General features: G+C 45.5%; 1 protein-coding gene across 1 annotated transcript; it reads right to left on the reverse strand.

Annotated features, from left to right (window-relative positions):
• Window positions 1-1,680: 1,680 nt before the first annotated feature.
• LOC132582147 (metallothionein-1) lies at window positions 1,681-4,769 on the reverse strand. The gene is made up of 3 exons (XM_060253620.1): window positions 4,457-4,769; window positions 3,792-3,857; window positions 1,681-1,930 (listed from the first exon to the last, which is right to left on the reverse strand). The coding sequence occupies exons 1-3, from the start codon at window positions 4,485-4,487 to the stop codon at window positions 1,836-1,838; spliced, it is 192 nt and encodes a 63-aa protein (XP_060109603.1). The 5' UTR covers window positions 4,488-4,769; the 3' UTR covers window positions 1,681-1,835.
• Window positions 4,770-21,705: the final 16,936 nt, after the last annotated feature.

Below are 21,705 nucleotides of genomic sequence, written 5' to 3' on the forward strand. Positions count from 1 at the left end.
AGTTCTGGGAGTTGGAAGCACATCTTGTTCCCAGCATAAGAATTCAGGCTCATGTCATATTGCCTTTTCCACAGTTAATCAGGGCCGGCCCTGCCACTAGGCAAACTAGGTGAGTGCCTAGGGTGCAAGCCTTCTGGGGGTACCAAACTGTGACTCAGTGACTTTAACAGTGGAGGGGGGATGCCAAAAGTTAGCCTTGCCTAGGACGCCAGTCTAGGGCTGGCCCTGCAGTTAACTTTGAGGGCAAATAATTCTAACCTCTTCTTCTGACTTTTTCAATTAGTTGAGCAATCCGGACCTGTGACTCATGTAGAGATATAATAAGCGGCTTCCTTTGAAGGTAGACAGCTCTACTACACTTCTGTAGAAGGGAGGGATGGTGGCTCAGCGGTAGAGCATCTGCTTGGTAAGCAGAAGGTCCCAGGTTCAATCCCCAGCATCTGCAACTAAAAGGGGTCCAGGCAAATAGGTGAAAAACCTTAGCTTGAGACCCTGGAGAACTGCTGCCAGTCCGAGTAGACAATACTGACTTTGATAGACCAAAGGTCTGATTCAGTATAAGGCAGCTTAATATGTTCTGTAGCAGCAGCTATAGGTGAATCACCCTTATCTGAAGATGGTGGACAATTATGGGGCCCGTAGTGGATCTAGAGCCTTCTGCCTTTGTCCACTACCACTGTCTCATGCAGAGAAGCAATAGATAGCCTTCTGCATAATACATTTTGAGATTTCTATGGTGAGGTGTTTTCCTTGATTTCCCACAGACACATCTATTTTATTTCTTACATGGGCATTTAAGCTATGTTGCATTTTGCCAGTATCAAAGCAAGTATTTCCCCTAATTTCTCTTATGTAACCCCCCTAATCACATAGTTATTCTAGAGCCTAAACAAACTTATAACATGAGCCCTTTCATGCAGGACTTCCATTCTATACATAGAATTTCATCAATGATGAAATAGTACTTTTTAAAGTGGCAGACCAAGGAGTATCCAGTCTCACTGAGCCTTTAGTGAAGTCTGAGAATAGCAGATACTACTGCTTCATGGTTGCCATGGCCCATCACAAAACAGCTTGCAATGGGATTGGGGCCAGTTGCAGAACCCTGCTCTCCTATCTAACTGTGTCTGCAGAAAGCACTTATTTAGAAACAGCTGCCAAGTCTAAAGCAACATCTGCTGGGCTCTTTGGAAGCACATATTCCCCCAATGAGGGAAAGCCACAGTCTAGGGAAGAAGTAAATGTCAGGAAATGCATTAGGAGGTGCCACCACTATACAGACCATATCATTGTAAGGGGGTTGTCATAGAAGAACGGTTTATTTTTATACCCTAAGAAGTCTCAAAGCAGCTTACAATTGCCTTCCCTTCCTCTCCCCCCAACAGTCACCTTGGAAGGAAGGTGGAGCTGAGAGAGTTTTGAGAGAACTGTGACTGAATCAAGGTCAACCAGAAGGTTCATTCAAAGGGAGTGGTGAATAAAACCCAGTTCTCTAGATTAGAATCTGCTGGTCATAACTATTACACCACATTGGCTTTCACTAATGTTCCCCCTCCTTCCCATTTATGCTCTGGAGGACAGATTCACTGGCCTGATTCACAAATGTAGGCAAGTGAGAGGGAAGCTTACACAACTAGATCTCAAATCCCAAATGAAATACACAGTTGCATATATATGTACACACACACACACTTTTCTTTATTTTCAAGTTGCTTAATTTTTTTTTTACATCTAAATGCTAGAAAACGCACAGGCACATATAGAAATGAACAATAAGGTTACATTCTGGTAGGCAATCAAATATACAGATAATCGCTTGGACAGCGAGTGGACATTCACTTGCAGCAGCTGCACTTTGCGGCAGGCTGCCCTTTGCAGATACAGCCCTGGGCACACTTGGCACAGCCAACCGGGCAACAGGAACAGCAACCTAGGGGAGAAATGAAAGAAAGAAAGTCTCATGAATGGGGCCCAACAAGGATTGCAGAATGGAGAGAAAGCCAAATGTCATGTTCCTCCTGAACTAGTACAGCACTGGGGTACACACCCATATTAAAAAATCTGCCTTGCAAATGTGGCATCAGTCTGAACGCTCACAGTAAGAAACTCTGCAAGCCAGTCACATTTCTGGTTCTTAGTCCTCTGTCTACCAAGACGCAGACAGGTAGTAATTTTCTGCACACAAACGTGCTCTGGCCACTGCTTAAGAGCTCACTATCATTGGCCTGATCCAACATGGCTTCTCTTACGTTCTTATGCTCTGCTGATTTGCTCTTGTTTCTTATCAAGGCTTGTTCTGCTCTTGCTCCTTATCAAGGCTAGATAGAGGAAGGGTGGCATAAGGACTTGCCTCCATTCCACCTGGAAGAAACTTCAGCAAGCAGCCTTCCCCTGAGCACCTTTTCTTTTGCGGGGGGGGGGGGGGGAGGGGGAGATGTATTCTAATTAATATTATCACTCAAATGCTGTAAGATGCTCAGGAAACCCTTTTGAGGATGGGGCTGGCTAAAAGTGCAGGGTAAGGTAACAGACTTTCAAGAAGCACCCCTTCAAAGGGAGCTTGCAACTGAGTAGTCGCAACAGCACTCCAAGCAGCAAAGCATTCAGGAGTAGGTGCGACAGGTGGGCTCTCTGTGCCCAATTTACTCCTGCTGTAGAGTTTTCAACATCATTGGTTCCCTCACCCCTTTACGCTCATGGTAGCACCATGCTGGGGAATACTCATGCAGGATCCTTTGAGGGGAGAGCATCTCTCTGCCGACCCTACCCATGATCAATCCATTCCCCATTGGCTTTTTAATCAGGACTGCTTAGAACTACATCAGCTCTTCAAACTGGAGAGGTTTAGAGCATCAAATACATTCTGTATAAGTGAATTTGTTGAAACAATTACAACAGCCCTGCAAGGCAAGTCATTGTTAGTATCTTAAAAAAAAAAAAAGCAGCCAAAGCTTGTCTGAACGAGCCCTTCATCCAAGGAAATCAGGGTAGAGCATATACTTTTTTCCACATTACCCTCAACACCCTGTGAGCTGGGTTAGGCTGAGAAGGAAGTGATGCGCCCACGGTCCCACAATTAGTTTGAATGTCAAAGTGGAATTTGAATCTCAGAATCGCCAAGAGTTTTATCTAGTACTTTAGCCATTACACTATGCTGGCTCACTCTCTTAGGCAAGCTTTGGTGCTCCCCTCCATGTGCAATTCACACATACACTGCAGGTGCCAAGCTAGTAGTGTATCATTTCGGTTGACCCACGACACACCCCAAGTCAGTCATTACAATAACTATCACACTGCACAAAGAAGTTACTAACTGGCCAACCCCCCCCCCCACTTACACAAGTTAATTGCCCTGATCATACGGATGCCAGCCTCCAGGTGGGACCTGAGGATCCCCTGGAATTACAGCTCATCCCCAGACTACAAAAGATCTATTTCCCCAGGAGAAAATGGATGCTTTGGAGGGTGGACTCTATGGCATTGTACCCCATTGAGGCCCCTGTCTTTCTCAGGTTCCATCCCTGAATATGGATCTGGCAACCTGACTCCTCCATCCCCAGCCAGTGGCCAGGGGAGACATGGCCACCCTATCTGGATGGGCCAGGCTAGCCCAGTCTCATGAGATCTTGGAAACCACACAGGTTCAGCCCTGATTAGTACTTGGATTGGGGACCACTAACAACTAAATAACTAAAGTCCAAAATCTCTATGCAGAGGTGTGACTTAATAGCATTTTCCATCACCATACATTTAATCAGATAGGCCATCAAGAACAAAACCCAGAAACTCACTTTTTCTGCACGATTTGCACTTGCAATTTTTGCACTGACAGTTGTTGCCACAGGTGCACAGACCACCTACCGGACCAGATGACAAGAAAAAAAGAAAACAAGCATTAAGATCACAGATAGCTGAAACGTGAGCCTCAGTTTAGCATCGCCCTCACCCATTTCCTATCAGCAAAGCAGAACTGATCCCATTTTTTGGGACAAACTGAATGAATACAAGCAGGGGGATGAGGGAGCAGCAGCTTGTAAGGCTTCAAGCAGTTTTAAAGGAATTTGGAACTGGACCAACTGCCTTGTGCCAACTAAGATACCTAGAGATGATGAAAAGCGCAGAGGTTGTTTTGAGCCAAGCAGAAAAGCATGATATAAATGTTCTGATAAGTAAACATAAATCTGAAGCACAAGCAACAGTCTCTATTGCACTTTGTCCAGCTCTAGCAACTTGGAGGAGTCAAACTGCACACCCTTAAGTTATTATAGAACACCCAAGAGAAAGGTAAAAACAGGACTGGAGACTGTTTTCCTGTGAGCACCTGCTCTGCTAAACTGTTAGTCTGCCAGCCAAAGAGACCGTCACGCACCTGTGAATTGTAAGAAAAAAATATCACACACAAGAGAGAGACAGAAAGGCGAGGCTGTTCTCTTCTTATAAAATAAAGCTCCCTTACCACTAACGCAGGGACAGTCTTCAGCGTCCATCCTGGGTTCGGTTTGTTCAGCGGCTGGTAAACGATCAGACACGAGGGAGGATTGCGATTTGACTCCGGAGCCGCGCCTGGCTGCTATTTATGCCGGCAAGCGGGCGCAAAGCTGCCCCTCCCCGCCCGGCTCCATGCGCACGGCTCCCTCGGTTCAAACCAACCAGCCCGCCCGCCACGTGCTGCGGAGGGAGGGGGCGGTGCCGCCAACGCGCCAATGAGAGATCGATGCGGATCAATGCTCTACTACGCCGCACTCCCCCTCTGCACACCCGCGGCTGCCGAGGAGTTGAGGGAGGGTCCCCCTTTTGCGTGCTTTGCCCGCCGTGCGCACGGGCTGGGGAGGGAAGGGGGGGGGCAAAGACACGTCACAGCGGCTGTGAAGAACAGTTGTAGGTAGGATAAGCCTAGGTGTAAAGCCACTAGCGGGTCACTCTGGGGTCTACTCTAGTGGCGATTACTCAGACCACCGGGGGAGGGGGGGTACTCAAACCACCGGGGGAGAGGACCCAATCCCAATTGTTCTAAACCTGCTTTAGCATTGCCGCACGAACCACAACATATTTGATTGAGTTCCAGAGGGCGTTTACTCCCTGGTAAATGCGTTTTAGGATTGCATCTTTGGTTGCTGGCGTGGCGGTTACTTCCAGAAAGTGTGGCTTTCAATGTCAGAGCACTCCCAGGCTCCATATTCTTGGTTTCCTTGCTCCTGAAAACCGGTTGGAACTGAAAGCTCTTCTGAGCATGTGCAGAATGTTTTCGGAGTCTCTACCTCGCCACCCACCCCCCAGCAACTGGAGTTAGGAACGCTGGTCTTCCGTGTGCTTTTCATATACCAGCACCTTTTATTTAATGAATTAATTTCAGGACAAACGAGGCCGATCCCAGTTTTCCTGTTGAAGGGGAGATGGATCGCTTTAGGTTGGATTCATCATGTAAGCATCTTCCTTCCATGAACGGATGGATTTGCTGAGTTTTGGCAGTCCAGGGGAACTAGATAATAATTTCAGAGGGGAAGCTGTGGTAGGCTGCAGCAACAGTAAAATGAAACTGGAGCCCAGTGGCGCTTGTTCCAGGATAAGCTGTGGTCAATCAGATCATCAAATATTATTGGGAGGATAAATGCATCAGATAAAACTTTTAAGTTTTAAAAAAATCACAGTTAAATATAAAGATATCTACTGAGGAGGTACCTTTCATGCATCTGATAAAGTGAACTCTGATTTAAAAGGGAAGATAATTGCAGGTTGAACCATTTAGGAAAACCAGTTTACATTACTCCTGCAAGAGTCATCTCCCAGGGGGAATGGGGTGTACACGTGCATGTGTGGAAAAGGTAGTTTGGATCCACATTTAAAATCCTTTTTAATATATGAAGCTATTGATCCATCTAGGTCAGTTCTGCCTACACTGACCAGCAGTATCAGTGCTCTCCAGGGGCTGAGGTAGTTAAAAAAAACCCAAACCTGATCATGCCAGTGGCTGGGGATGAAACATGAAACCTGGTTCATAACGACTGAATATCACAGTTCCTCCCAACAACTAGCAGCTCAGGTGACTATAGAAATGATAGTTAAACTTGCAAGAAACCACTGGGATCCTTAGATCCAAAAATAGGGTCTAAATAAGATAATTGCTCTTTCAGAAGCCGATAGTGCTTAGGAGCTCCATCTAGGAAGCTGCTGGTTCAAATGCAGCCTTGGCCACCAGGTGACCATAGGAAAGTCACCCAACCTCAGCTCCCTACTGTGCAAGGTTGTTGTGAGGTTTTTACAATGATGAAGGGTGTTAAATTCTTTGCACACTGAAAACGCTAGGTATTATTCCCATTTATCCCCATTTAAATGATCTTGATTCTGTATCATAGAAGCCACATGAGAATCAAAGTGTCCAAAATACAATGATATCTAATTTCATATTTGGACTTCAGGCCTTTTATCTCTAATGTGCTGTAAAGAACACAACGGACACATTTACCGAAGGTGGAACTGCCGATTATGTGTAGTCTTGTGATTCTTCTGCCCTGTATTTTAAAAAAAAATCAAAAACAACCACTGAGAGTGTGATTTGAGGGGAGAGATATTTTTGCCCATTTCCCCACTGAAAAGTGCCACCTCAAAGCTTTCACCACCATGCTTAGAATCATCCTAGTGTGGCAGTTTTCCATCGGAGAAGTATGAAGAGAAACAAATTTAAACAGCCCTTCTTCCAAAGCTGTTTAAACTAAACTACCACCTGCTATTTTCTGTTAATACTGTCTGCTGCAAATGGGACAAACGTGCCTTATACCTGTTTTACAGATAGAAACTTGAGGCAAGCTACAGATTTCATGCTTGGGCCTGTTAGTACCTGTAGTTCCACTTGCCTTCAAGAAAAAAAAAATTCCATTGTGCTCAGCAGCCTTGAAAATCAGGTCAGAGAGGCTGCTACATCTAGAAGGAGGATCCCAGCTGTTTGTCATATAACCTTGGAAACTATGGCTTCCCATGACTCTTCTCAAGTCACAGAGCAAATGAGTGGCTCAACCAACATCCACAGCAAGTTCACGTGTATCACCTGTAGACTGCAGTACTTTGTAAAATCCAAATTAGTTAAGTGCTTGCTTTCCCCTTTTTGGCAGTTCTCTAAGCAGGCTGTGGTAACTCACTGTCAAGGGCTTTGTAATTGTACAGTTCCAGATCTGTGTGCCTTATAATTTAGTAGCAGGTGGGGAAAGACACAGGAAACTCTTGCAAACTGGAGAAATGATGACTGAGAAGTGCTACAAGCGTGAGGTTTGTGGTTTAGCAGCTGGGGGAGTTGCTGAAAACTTTTGAGTTTGTATGAAGGGCTGAAGGTGAAGGTGATTGCTGCTGATTGATTAGGAGTGGCTGTGTTCCCCAACCTTTTTCCATTATTAAGCTGTGCCTTGCCAGAGAGCTAAAGGGCTCTTGGCCTGTGGCTCTTACCCTGGGGGCTGTGTAAGGACCAGGAACCCAGATTCCTTGTGTTCCCAATAAGGTAAGTAGACTCTCCAGGCAGGGAGCCATATAAACAAAGAGGGTTTAAAAGGGGACTGTATATTTTTAAAAAGATATCATAAAGGTATCAGGCTCAGAGTCCCTTGCGTAGTGCAGACGGCCAAGTGCTCCTCACAGACAAGGCATCCATACTGAATCGGTGGTTGGAGTATTTTCAGGCTCTCTTCAGTGCCAACCGCATAGTTCAAGATTCAACAATCCACCTCACCCCACTTCAACCAGTGAAAACAGAGTTGGATGAGATCCCCACCCTAGAAGAGACTGTTAAAGCCATCAAGCAACTGAAAAGTGGCAAGGCAGCGGGAGTTGATGGAATCCCACCAGAGATCTGGAAGCATGGGGGCACAGTACTACATAGCACACTTCACAAAGTACTTGTCACCTGCTGGGAACAAGGCAAACTACCACAGGACTTTCGCGATGCAATCATCATCACTCTACACAAGAACAAAGGAGAAAAGTCAGACTGCTCCAACTACCGGGGGATAACCCTGCTCTCCATCCATTGCCAGAATACTCCTGAACAGACTGGTGCCCACCATTGCAGAAGAACTCCTCCCAGAGAGCCAGTGCGGCTTCAGAGCTAACAGGAGCACCACCGACATGGTATTTTTTCTCAGGCAGCTCCAAGAGAAATGCAGGGAACAGAACAAGGGTCTATATGTGACTTTTGTCGACCTTACCAAAGCTTTCGATACTGTTAGCAGGAAAGGCCTGTGGCAAATCTTGGAACGTTTAGGATGTCCCCCAAGGTTCCTCAGCATGATCATCCAGCTACATGAAGACCAGCGAGGCCAAGTCAGACACTGCAACGACCTCTCGGAGCCCTTCCCAATAGGCACAGGTGTAAAGCAAGGCTGCGTTCTCGCGCCAACTCTCTTTACGATCTTCTTTAGCATGATGCTTCAAAGAGCCGCAGTAGATCTAGATGATGAAGATGGTGTCTACATCCGCTATCGCACTGATGGCAGCCTGTTCAACCTGAGGCGACTAAAGGCTCACTCCAAGACAATGGAAAAACTCATCCGAGAGCTACTATTTGCTGATGATGCTGCACTCGTCTCCCACTCGGTATCAGCTCTGCAGCATATGACGTCCTGCTTTGCAGAGGCTGCCAAGCTATTCGGCCTAGAAGTTAGTCTGAAGAAGACAGAAGTTCTCCACCAGCCTGCACCCCAGGAAGATTATCACCCTCCCTGCATCACTGTGGGTGAATCAGTTCTGAAGACAGTCCAGCAGTTCAGCTACCTAGGGTGCATCATCTCCTCAGATGCCAAGATCGACAAGGAGATTGACAACAGGCTGGCAAAGGCAAATCGTGCAATTGGCCGACTGCACAAAAGAGTGTGGAGCAACAAGCATCTGAAAAAAGGCACAAAGATCAATGTTTACAAAGCGGTTGTGATGACAACCCTCATCTACGGCTCCGAATTGTGGGTTTTATACTGTCATCACCTGTGGCTCCTTGAGCGCTTCCATCAGCGCTGCCTTCGCACCATCCTCAACATCCACTGGAGTGACTTTGTGACCAACACTGAAGTCCTCAAGAGGGCGGAGGCTACAAGCATCGAGGCACTGCTGTTGAAGACGCAGCTGCGCTGGGCAGGGCATATTTCTAGGATGGAAAACCACCGCCTTCCCAAGATTGCTCTGTATGGCGAACTTTCCACCGGCCATCGAAATAGAGGGGCACCAAAGAAGAGGTACAAGGACTCCTTGAAGAAATCCCTTGGCACCTGTCGCATCAACCATCACCAGTGGTCTGACCTAGCCTCAGATCGCAAAGCATGGAGGCACACCATCCACCAGGCTGTCTCTTCCTTTGAGAACGCATGCATAGCTGGTCTTGAGGACAAAAGGAGATTGAGGAAGAATCGCACTGCTACAGCACCAACCCCAAATCAGACTTTTCCCTGCAGCCACTGTGGCCGGATCTGCCTGTCCCGCATTGGTCTTGTCAGCCACCAGCGAGCCTGCAGCAGACATGGACTACTGCACCCTTCTTAAATCTTCGTTCGCGAAGTCAAGCCGAGAGAGAGAGAGAGAGAGAGAGAGAGATCATAAAGGTAGAATGCCAGCAGGGGGGTGGGGGCTTTCCAGTGTTTTGCATTGAGTGTCACATGTATGACTATCTGCCCAAAGGACAGAAGTCTTGGGTGTGTGCTCGATGCAAGGAGCTCCTGGTCCTCAGGGAACAAGTTCGTACCCTTGAGGCTGAGGTGACTAACCTGGAGAAGCAGAGATAGTCAGTTAGGCACTCGGAGAAGACTCTTGGGGACGTGTTAGATGAGCCCCGCTCTGAACGTGGCAGCCCCGTTGCTGCCAGGGAGCATGAGGGTTGAGAGGGAACAGGGCACCGGGCTGAGGATAAGGGGAATGTGCCCTCAGAAGGGACCTCTTCTTCAGTTGGTGAGTGGAAATCCTTTTGCGCCAAGGAGCCATCCCTGGGCAGGGAGAGGGGGGGGGGGGTCTTGGTAGTTGGTAATTTGATCCTTAGGCAAGTAGACAGCTGGGTGGCAAAACCGTGTACTGACTGTATGGTGACTTGCCTGCCTGGTGCGAAGGTAGTGGACATTACGTGTGTAGTAGATAGGCTGATAGACAGTGCTGGGGAGGAGCCAGTGGTCATGGTGCATGTTGGCACCAACGATGTGGGGAAATGCAGTCATGAAGTCCTGGAGGAAAAATTTAGGCTGCTAGACGGGAGACTTAAGGCCAGGACCTCCAAGGTAGCCTTCTCAGAAGTGCTACCTGTTCCACGTGCAGGGCTGGAGAGACAGGCACAAATTAGAAGTCTCAGTGTGTGGATGAGACGATGGTGTAAGGAGGAAGGGTTTAAGTTTGTTAGGCACTGGGATGCTTTCTGGAACAAGCAGGAGCTGTACAAAAAAGACGGTCTCCACTTGTCCCTGGATGGAACCAGGCTACTGGCGCTTAAAATCAAAAAGGTGGCAGAGCAGTTTTTAAACTAAATCTTGGGGGAAAGCCGACAGGAGATGAAATGTCTCTGGTTCGGGAGGACTCATCTCAAAGAGATGAAGGGTTAGCTGTTACTTTTCTACCGGGTAATGGATCAGAGTTGTCCACTGAGATGGTGACAAACAGAATGGACTACCTGCCAGAGTCTCGAGGCGGCAGGTGGAAGGTGGCGGGCCTAGCTTGCCTGGGAAATTATAGATGTTTGTACACAAATGCTAGAAGTCTTCAAAGTAAAATTGGTGAGTTGGAATGTTTAGTGTTGGGAGAAAACATAGACATTGTGGGAATTTCAGAAACTTGGTGGAATGAGGAGAATCAGTGGGGCACGGTGATTCCTGGATATAAGTTATATCGAAAGGATAGGGAGGGAAGGGTTGGAGGTGGGGTGGCTCTGTATGTCAGAGAGGGCATACGGTGCAGTAAGACTGAGGTCAGAGAATTAGATTCCCTTCTAGAAATGCTTTGGGTTGAAATAGAGGGCCCAAAAGGAAATTTAACTATGGGAGTTTATTATCGCCCACCAAATCAAAAGATAGAGGATGACTATAATATGATGGAAGGCTTAAAGATAGTGGCTAGACGTAAAAACGGTGTCATCATAGGTGATTTTAACTACCGCAGATTGATTGGGTCAATATGTGTTCTTATCAAGAGAAAGAGATTGAGTTTCTAGATGCTCTCAATGACTGTGCTATGGAGCAGATGGTCTCTGAACCTACCAGGGGTGGGGAGATCCTGGATTTGGTCCTAAGTAATGCCCAAGACTTGGTGAGAGATGTAAAAGTGATCGCTTGGGAGCAGCAACCATAACGTTATTGATTTCACCATTTGTATAAATAGAGAGTTGCTCCAAAAGACCAGCACAACCACGTTTAACTTTAAAAGGGTTAAATTCTCTGAGATGAGGAGGCATGTGAAGAGGAAACTGAAGGGAAAGGTAAATACAGTCAAAACCCTTGGGGAAGCTTGGAGGCTATTTAAAACTACAATCCTAGAAGCTCAGGTAAAATATATACCACAAGTTAGGAAAGGTACAAACAGGTATAAGAGAAGGCCTGTATGGTTAACAAACAAAGTAATGGAAGCTGTAAAAGGTAAGAAGGACTCCTTTAAGCGGTGGAAAGCTGGTCCAAGTGAGATTAATAAAAGGGAACACAGGCAGTGGCAAATCAAATGCAAGACTGTGATCAGGCAGGCAAAAAGGGACTATGAGGAGCATATTGCAAAAAACATAAAGACCAACAATAAAAATTTCTTCAACTATATTAGAAGCAGGAAACCAGTCAGGGAGGCAATGGGGCCCTTGGATGACCAAGGGGTAAAAGGATTACTGAAGGAGGATAGGGAAATGGCTGAGAAGCTGAATGCATTTTTTGCCTCCGTCTTCACTGTGGAAGATGAAAGTGCTTGCCTGCTCCAGAACCACTTATATTGGAAGGGGTGTTGAAAGACTTGAGTCAGATTGAGGTGACAAGAGAGGAGGTCCTACAACTGATAGACGAATTAAAAACTAGTAAGTCACCAGGTCCGGATGGCATACATCCAAGAGTTCTGAAAGAACTCAAAGTTGAACTTGCGGATCTTCTGACAAAAATATGTAATCTTTCATTGAAATCTGCCTCTGTTCCTGAGGACTGGAAGGTGACAAATGTCACCCCCATCTTTAAAAAGGGTTCCAGAGGAGATCTGGGAAACTACAGGTCAGTCAGTCTGACTTCAATACTGGGAAAGTTGGTATAAACCATTATCAAGGACTTCACTCGAAGTCTCAGGGCGGCTTACTGTCTCTTTCCTTTCTTCTCTCCAGCAACAGACACCTTGTGAGGTAAGTGGGGCTGAAAGAGTTCTGAGACAACTGTGACTGACCCAAGGTCATACCAGCAGCTGCATGTGAAGGAGTGGGGAATCAAACCTGGTTCTCCAGATTAGAGTCTGCCACTCTTAACCACTACACCAAACTGTATGACATAAACAGTCATTTTGCATAAACATGAACAATAATCTTTGATCTTCTACAACTATGTCATCTACAATATTTAAATCATTCATACACAGGACAAAAACTACATACCCAAAACATAAACTGCAATAATATATTTCATACATTTGTCAATCAAAACTTACTTGTATACAACTTCTGCTCTTAATTTTTCACTTCTGTTTAACTTTGTTTTATCTTTTCCAAATTACTTAATATCTGACAATTTATTTTTCAAACACGTTTCCTATCTTTTTATCATTTGCTGTTTTAACAATTTAATTCTGATTTTTAGCTATGTTCCATTTTTCTTGAAATTCTGAGATTGGTCTATTACAGGGGTGGCCAGACTGTGGCTCAGGAGCCACATGTGGCTTTTTCACACATATTGTGCGGCTCTCAAAGCTCCCACTGCCCTGTCAGCTGGCTTGGAGAAGGCATTTGTCTCTTTAAATCACTTCACCAAGCCAGCAGGCAGTGTGGCGAATACATTTAAAGTTGTTTTATTTCCACCTCCACCATCTATTTTCCTTCCTTCCTTCCTTGCAGTCGTCAAACATCTGACGTTCATGTCTTGTGGCTTTCAAACATCTCACTTTTATTCTATGTGGCTCTTACATTAAGCAATTTTGGCCACCTCTGCCATATATACTGCCCTGAGTCATTTCATTCTGCCCTCTCTGCTAATCAGGTCTAAGTCTTTGCTGCTGCTTTTACAGCTATTAGTAAGGACATGTAATAACAACAATAATAATAATTGTGCCATCAAGCTGCAGCTGACATAAGCTAATGCCATCAAAGTTGCAACTGACTGATGGCAACCCCTCATGGGGTTTTCAAGGCAAGAGATGAACAGAGGTGGTTTGCCCTTGTCTTCCTCTGCCTAGCAACCCTAGCCTTCTTTGGTGGTCTCCCTTCCAAGTCCTAACATTGCACTGGTGAACTTCCAAGCTCTGATAAACTCAGACTACATTGGGCTACTCAGGCTGCTGAAGGGCATCTACCCATCTCCTAAAGCAGAGTCTTTGTTGCGTCCTGTGAACCATCTCCCACCGATCCAAACATGGGTGAGCCTCCATTTTTTTCCATGCTCGGGAAGCTGTCCTGCAGAAGCATGCAACAGCTCTGCTTAGTGTATGCCCAAACATGCACTCCTTGATGTCTTAGACTGGTGCCACAAAAGTAGATTAGCTAATGTCAACTCCACCTGTCTCGACCGGAACAACTGCAGATTACAAACTACAAACAATGGCCTTTGGGTGGGGCTTGCTCAGTCATCACGTGAAAGATGAAGGCAAGCATTTCTTCAAAGGATCAGGGTAGAGAAAGGTGAGTGCTCAGACATTAACACTGGAGCCAGACCCAGCAGGCCTGTCAACAGCCCGAGGTACATATGAAGACAGAAAGTGCCTAGGGAAAGGCTGCTGCATACAGGAGGTCCACTACCCAGTGGTGAAGATCAAGTGTATTCATGAGAAATCATCTCCTGGCTGCACCTTTAAATGTTGTGCACTAGCTCATTGGTGGAACTAATCTTGCATGCAGTGAGCCATAGCATGTTTCTGGACTCTTGTTTGCAAAGAGCTTTTGCCAGCCCTTGCAATGTATGCTGCTGTAATGGGCCTTGTTTCAACAAAACTGTGAGCTGTGAAAGGTTTGTGGATGATCAGTCAAGTTGTCATGAGAGATGATTTGTTCCTCTGCTCCTCTTTTGCTTGGAGCTGAGAGGCTGCTAGCTCCAGATAATAATGAGATTTATCCCCTAGATACTTTCAGCAGATCCAGAAGTTTGGACTCCATACGCTGTTGGATTCAGCTAGAGGTCAGTGAAACTGTTGTCCAACAGGCAGCCAACAAGGTAGTAAAAAAAAAAAAAAGTCATGTCACTCTATGGGTAAATACGTGAAGCTGCCTTAGACTGAGTAAGACCATTGGTCTTCCAAGGTTGCTGTTGTCTCCTCTGACTGGCAGTGGCTCTCCAGAGTCCCAGGCAGAGATCTTTCCCAGAAAAAAGAGTCCTTTTATTGGTGACACCAGGGGTTGAATCTGAGATTTTTTTCATGCAAAGCAGAAGCTCTGCCACTGAACCCCACAGGCCCTTTCTAGCTGCCTTCTACTGACAATTGGTCTACCAAGATCAGCCTTGTCTACTCAGACTGGCAGCAGCTCTCTAGGATCTCAGGGAGAGTCTTTCACATCTTTGAACTGCAGATACCAGGGATTGAACCTGGGACTTTCTGGCAGCACAACAGACTCTCTGTTACTGAGCTACAACCCCGTTTTGGAGGTTACGTGGGAGCATTTTGGCTACCAAATTCCAATTCAAAGAAAAAGAAGATCTTAAAATATCCGGGCCTGGGATTCTGGCCCATCTCCAGAGGAGGGTGTGTGTGAGTTGGTTGTGTGGGACAGCCAGCAAGCTGCTCTGGGTGTGTCCTTGTCATTTGGCAGCAGAATATTTGTGAAGGTGTTTTCAGACAACCTGGGAGATAGCAGTGAGACATAGTGGAGAAAGCAGTCTCAGAAGGAGCAGTTGCCAAGAGGCCAATGGTGGGCCTCCTGCATGCCTAGATTGTGATGCAGAGTGTGAAGAGAGACAGAGGCGAGCCGCCACTGGTAGTTTGGCAAGGGAGCTGCTTGAAGCTGCCACCCCTATTTGCTGCAGTCATCACCTCTGCCCACCGTCTCGGCCTAGGCTGGCTCCTTGTTCCACAAGCATCTTTAAATAAAGGCAGCAAGAAGAAGAGATTGGATTTATACTCCACCCTTCACTCAGAGTCTCAAAGAGGCTTGCTATCTCCTTCCCTTCCTCCCCCACACAACAGAAACCCTGTAAGGTAGGTGGGGCTGAGAGAACTGCTCCTGAGAGAACAGTTCTGCTAAGAACTTGTGACTGACCCAAGGTCACCAAGCTGGCTGCATGTGGAGTAGTAGGGAATCAAACCCATTTCTCCAGATCAGAGTTATCCGCTCTTAACCACTACACCAACCAGCTGTGCATGTCCAATATGGGTGTAAAGTGCTGTCAAGTGGCTACAGGCCAATGATGACCCCACAGAACTTTCAAGGCAAGTGATTAAGCAGAGGTGGATTGCCATTGCCTTCCTCTGCAGAGTCTTCCTTGGTGGTCTCCCATCCAAGTACCAACCTTGCTTAGCTTCAGAGATCTGATTAGATTGGGCTATACTATACCATTCCACATCCCCTGCATGTCCAGTAGGCCTTCCCTATTGTTGATGTGTGTCTTGCCTGCAATGTGTTTAAAGACATCTGGGGAGTGAAGTGGGAAAGGAAGGTTAGTTGATCTTGCTTCTGAGGAGGACTGAGGAATAGAAGGAGGAGGAGGCATCAGTGGGGGTGAAAGGCTAGAGGGAGGTGTGGCAGGAGAGGCAAAGCGTGCCACCTCCCTGAAATCTGCCACCTGAGGCCACCCTCAAACCTGCCTTTTTATAGACCTGGCCTTGTGCCAGACAGCACAGATAGTTCCGGGATTAAAATCTCTTGCTTACTGGTGACCTTGAAGATTGAGGCCATGTGAGGGCAGGGTTTAACCCTTTCCTCCCATGGCCTCAATGACCTTTGTGAAGTTATAGCAAGCTCTGCTGTACCTGTTCCTGTGGAGGCTGCGACAGCTTGAGAGAAGCCATTTAAACAATAGAAAAAGGAATGATAACAAAGGGTTAAATATTCCTTCTTTCTGCCACATGTCACTGTTCTGTGAAGAAGGTGCTTCAGGCTACTGATTGGTCTTTTTTAAAAAAACAACCAAAAATGATTTTAATTATGGAACTGTAACATCAGGTATACTTGAACTCTTAGACCTCAGTTGAGGCCTCACATGACTGAATGCTCTTCCATAAAAAAGTCCCTGCACATAAAAAAATAGCATGTCTTCTTGACACATGAGCTTTCTATGTACAGGGGATGTTTCTGTATGATGAAGCAGCCAGTCAGTTCAAATAGAGGCAAACCTAGACCATGGACAGCTCCAAGGGACAACTGACACAGTTTCATAGAGTAGTCCTAAACAGAATTACACCTTTCTAAGCCTATTCACTTCAGTGGTCTTAGAAGGGTGTAACTCTGTTTAGGATAGTACTATCATTGCTTAGCAGAAGCTCTAAGGCTTTAAGGTGCTCCAAGAAGGCTCTTAGTTGCTTTTGCTGCAACAGACAAACCCATTCACAAATTTCAGTGCATGCATGTACAAGCCATGTATACTTGATTACACATGAGTTGAATAATTCATATGTTACATTCAGTGCATGCACACTGTGATTTAAACTCCACAGTTATTCAGGTACTGGTCCTGGGTTTCATTTGTAAAGTCATTTGTGAAGTCTCTATAATTAAAACAGATGTTTGCTTGTACATGCAAGTTGTACGCACGTTCCTTGTAACATGAACAAGGCTACTAACACAGGTTCCTCTCTAGAATTGGAATCTCTTGCCTTTATATCTTGCATTGGCCAGAACAAAAGCAAGGCTGAAACTGAGAATGGGCTGGAGTAGGAATAATCCAGCATTGGTCACCAGGAAACAAATATTGGGTCCCAGGGAGCCGGATTCAGAGAGGGGGGGCGGAGTTTGCATTCTGTACATCCTGAGAGACTGCTCCCGGGCAAGCCAGATATTGCTTTGGCAGGGGGTCTGACCTACAGCAAAGGCCTGCTGAGCACCCAAGCTCCACCCAATGGGTGAGAACTAGCAGGAACAGAGCCTTGGCTTGGAGCCTGACATATCCAGGTGCACCCTTTGTTCTGTCTGCCAAGAGCTTACTGGGGTGTGAAGGAATGGAGCTATGGATTCTGGCTCCTCATTGGAGGACAGAGAGACAGGAGAACATCTGAAGCTGCCTTCCATGACACCAGACCAGTGATCCATCTGCTTAGTATGGCCTGCTCAGACATGGCAGCAGGTCTCCAGGGCCTGCTAGAGAACCAGCTTTCCTACCATGAACTCCTGAGAACCTTTCAACTGGAAATACCAGGGACTGGACTGGGGAACTATTGCAAGCAAACTGCATGCCCTGCCACTGAGCTATAGCCCAGGGGAGGCCAACAGTAGCTCTTCAGATGTTTTTTGCCTGCAACGCCTATCAGCCCCAGCCATTGGCCATGCTGGCTGGGGATGATGGGAATTGTAGGCAAAAAAACATCTGGAGAGCTACCGTTGGCCACCCCTGCTATAGCCCCTTCCCTGAGATCAAGACCTTTTCTTTTGAATGGTGCTAACTGGACAAGGGGAGGGAGAACTGGCAGGACTACAGAAGGCAGATAAGCTTCCCACATATACACACATCAATATTAATGATGTCTTTTCATACCATCAGATTATTTCAATGTGACAGTATCTGGCAGCTGTGATGTAGAGGGAGAAAACATTTGGCTGTATCCCACAGATGACTTGGAATGGAAGTGAACACATCTCAGATTCCTCCAGTCAGTCATAAGAGTCAGAATACTGATATGCACCTCGAGGTTCAGATGACAGAATGTGAAAACTTGTGTGTTGAAATGTTGCGAGATGTTTGTTTTGACTCAAAAGTCTCTATTAGCCTCAGTTCCCCATTTCTAAAATGGTCTTGTACATTCAAAGTCTGTCTCTTTGGGATGTGGTGAGCATTATTATAATCAGGGCTTTTTTTGAGCAGGAACACACAGGAATGCAGTTCCGGCTGGCTCGGTGTCGGGGTGTGTGGTCTAATATGCAAATGAGTTCCTGCTGGGCTTTTTCTACAAAAAAGCCCAGCGTGAAAACAATGGTGACAGGGGTGTGGCCTAATATGCAAATGAGTTCCTGCTGGGTTTCTTCTACAAAAAAGCCCTGCATGGAAACAATGGTGAAATCAGGGGGTGTGGCCTAACATGCAAATGAGTTCACTCTGGGCTCATTTTTTTCCACAAACAAACCCTGATTATAATTATAAAGCATATTATATATCATAATATTTTTTTAGCTCTGCATAAAGGTCTACATTGCTTTTTCAAACTTATCAAGCAAAATTGTAAGTGTTCTCCATGGTTACCATGGAGAGCACTTACACTAAATGTAACAGGAGACACAGGGTTGTCATTAAAAAAAGCATATTGTGTCTGCTTCTAGCCTCCTGGTAGTATCTAGTGAGGCTTAGGGCAGGACATAATTACACTGTAAATTCCTTTACCATCACCAGAAGCCAATTATGTGGAACAATGATGTCCCATCAGGCAATGAGTTTCATTGGGCACTACAAGGGACAGGAGGGGGAAAGGACACTGGGATGCTGCTTTGGGCAGCACACCAATGTCTTTCACTGTGTCAAGTTTCTGCACAAGAATCCAGACCCAAAGGTCTGAGTAATTCCTACAGTGCATGTAGTTACCACAAGACAAACTTGTTTTCTATTAATATAGAGGATTTCAAACTCCAATACTGTCCCGCATTGGTCTTGTCAGCCACCAGCGAGCCTGCAGCAGACGTGGACTATTGCACCCTTCTTAAATCTTCGTTCGCGAAGCCAAGCTGAGAGAGAGATTGTTCTACAACACCTTGCAAAAAGTAAGTACATAGTCTCATGACTTTGAGCAGGAGGGCCTGGTGTGACTTTGTCCATGGGGTCGCAAAGAGTCAGACTCGACCGTGCGACTGAGCAACAGCAAAGTCTCATGACTGAAATGTCATTCTGTAGAAGAATTTCTATTGGCTTTCTTGGAAATTGTCACAGATTTTCATTGTGTCTGGCTTTCTTTTTGTAGTATGTGTTTCTGTAATAAGACCCGTCCCCTCCTACACACACAAACATCTCTTGCCCCATATAGAGAGGGTTGAAGTGGATAACATTCATTTTTATTTGAGTGAGACTGCATCTTAGCAAGCAGTGGGGGAAAATGCCTGAGAAACCTCTCTGGGTTTATGAATATTTACTGTTTCCATTGATGCATCTGATCTCCTGGCTGTATACTACATCTATCCAAAACCTGAAATTAATTAAAAGGCAATATTGGCACATCACTCCATACACACCAACTGCCAAGAGTCTATTTTCTGATTGATGTTCAGATTAATAAAATACTGGTTGCTGAGTTGTCTGTTTTGGGCACGAAGAACAGAAGAGCCCTGCTGGATCAGACCAGTGGTCCAGCATTCTGTTTCACACAGTGGCCACCCAGTTGGGTCAACAAACAGTGCAAATAAGTAAAGGTTTTCCCCTAATGTTGCCTTAGATCATTGGTATCTCAAAGGTTGACTGTCTCTGAATATGGAGGTTTACTTCAGTCACCATGGCTAATAGCAGTTGAAGGACCTCTCCTCCCTGAATGTTTCTAATCGTCTAAATATTTACTATGTCTTATTTATTTTGGAAATTTTTATCCCATAGGTTTTTTTCCCTCAACCAGGAAGTGAAAAAGAAACATTTGAGTAGTTTTTCCCACAAAAAAACGGCAGGAGAGGAAACGGTTAAAGTTTCCTTTTCTTTTTCCCAGGTTTTTTTTGTAGAAAAAGCCCAGCAGGAACTCATTTGCATATTAGGCCACACTTCTGATGCCAAGCCAGCTGGAATTGCATTCCTGCTCAAAAAAAGGCCCTGCTTTTTTCCAGAGAAAGAAATAACCCTGGGAGGCTGCATATGAAAAGAAAAGTAATTTTAGAGTTTGTAGGGTTTGTAAAAAGTAATTTTAGTATGAAGGCGGGCGTCATGGCCCATTATCTTTTCCTAATCACTCCGCATATAGTTATTGAATTCATTCTTCCTATATCAACATATACAAGCTAAGACATACATTATCAGTGTCACAGATCTCCGCCCATTTGTTAAAGGGAAATTGTACACATGCACAGCTATGATTTGGATTGGGACCAGGCAGGAAGGGGAGAGGGGATTTAACTCTTCAAAGCTTCACTTTGTTTCAGTAATCAGAACTAGGGGTTTGTTTCAGGGTCGGTGCTATGGTTTTTGATGCCCTGGGCGAGATGCCCACTAGCACCCCCCCCCCATTTTAAAAAACAGAATTACATTTTTAATTTACAATTTTTTTATTTTAATTTTTTTTTAAATTGTGAGACTAAGCAATAAAAATTGTAAGAATACTACTTGATCCTTTTAGTTGGAGGTGCCAGTGACAAGGCCTTGTGCATGCGAGAAAGATGCTATGGCTCCCACCCCATGGCTCTATTAAAGTAGAGCAGAAAGGATGAGTAGCAGCATACAACTTCAACAAGAGCCAATTTTTAGAATCTGTAATTGGCTCTTCTTCAGCTTTTACAATTGGTTAATTTATCCCTTCCGGGGTCTTAGGAGCACACTGCACAGGTGCTGTACAGTTTTGCGTTTCCCAGGTCTGTAACAGACCCAGGGAACACAACACCAGCCAGGCAACATCTACACTCCATGGAGCCTGCTTTTCATTGGGGAAGGCAGACTCCAAGGAGCACACATGCTGTGTGTGGGGAGAGAGGGTGCCTGGCAGTGCCCCCTAGGTCAGGTGGTGCCCTAGGTAGTTGCCTACTTGGCCTATTCCCACACACCAGCCATAGTTTGTATAACTGAAATCCCAAGATAAAAATATACATAAAAATCACTGTTTTAGATGAGCTCAGAAATATGTTGCCTAGATTATGTACACAGAGAGCATGTGCCTTTGAAAGTGTGTGAGTTCTTTTTGCTCAAGCCCATGGTACTGAAACCCTTTGGGACTGTCTTTGAAACTTGCTGTGCATTTCAGGATTCCCTTACAAAGTAACCCCATGCTACTTTCACTTTTCCAACATAAAATGTATTTATTTGTTCACTGCAGGCCTCATTTTGGGGAGGAGTTCACAGGAGTGGAGCTCTAGAAGTTCTAAATTTTATTGTGTTCTTTCTTCCTCCCCCCGCCCCAAAATGCTTCTGGGCTTCATTGTTCAACCCCCCTGTGAGAATTTTGCTGAACTCTAAGATTTAATGAACTTTCTAATATTTTTCCTCACAAAAAAATGGGAAAAGAACTAAAACATATAAACCAGACAGATGGAAATCTTCATCATTCCACTGTGGCCACATAGGAGAAAGTCATTTTAAAAGTATGATGGGAGTAAGGTTTTATTATGACAGTTATAATTCAAGAAGCATTTGACGGTAGATGTTGAGCTGATATAATTTAGTACACCTTCTGGTGGTGTCGTGAGTGTGTGGCACAGGCAAGTTATGCAAAAGGGTTGTGCTAATGAGATCTGGCACCTCTTTTTCTACAAAATGACCCCGGTTGACTCTATTTATAGTC

Source organism: Heteronotia binoei, chromosome 14 (assembly GCF_032191835.1).
Source record: "Heteronotia binoei isolate CCM8104 ecotype False Entrance Well chromosome 14, APGP_CSIRO_Hbin_v1, whole genome shotgun sequence".
Classification (NCBI taxonomy): domain Eukaryota; kingdom Metazoa; phylum Chordata; class Lepidosauria; order Squamata; family Gekkonidae; genus Heteronotia; species Heteronotia binoei.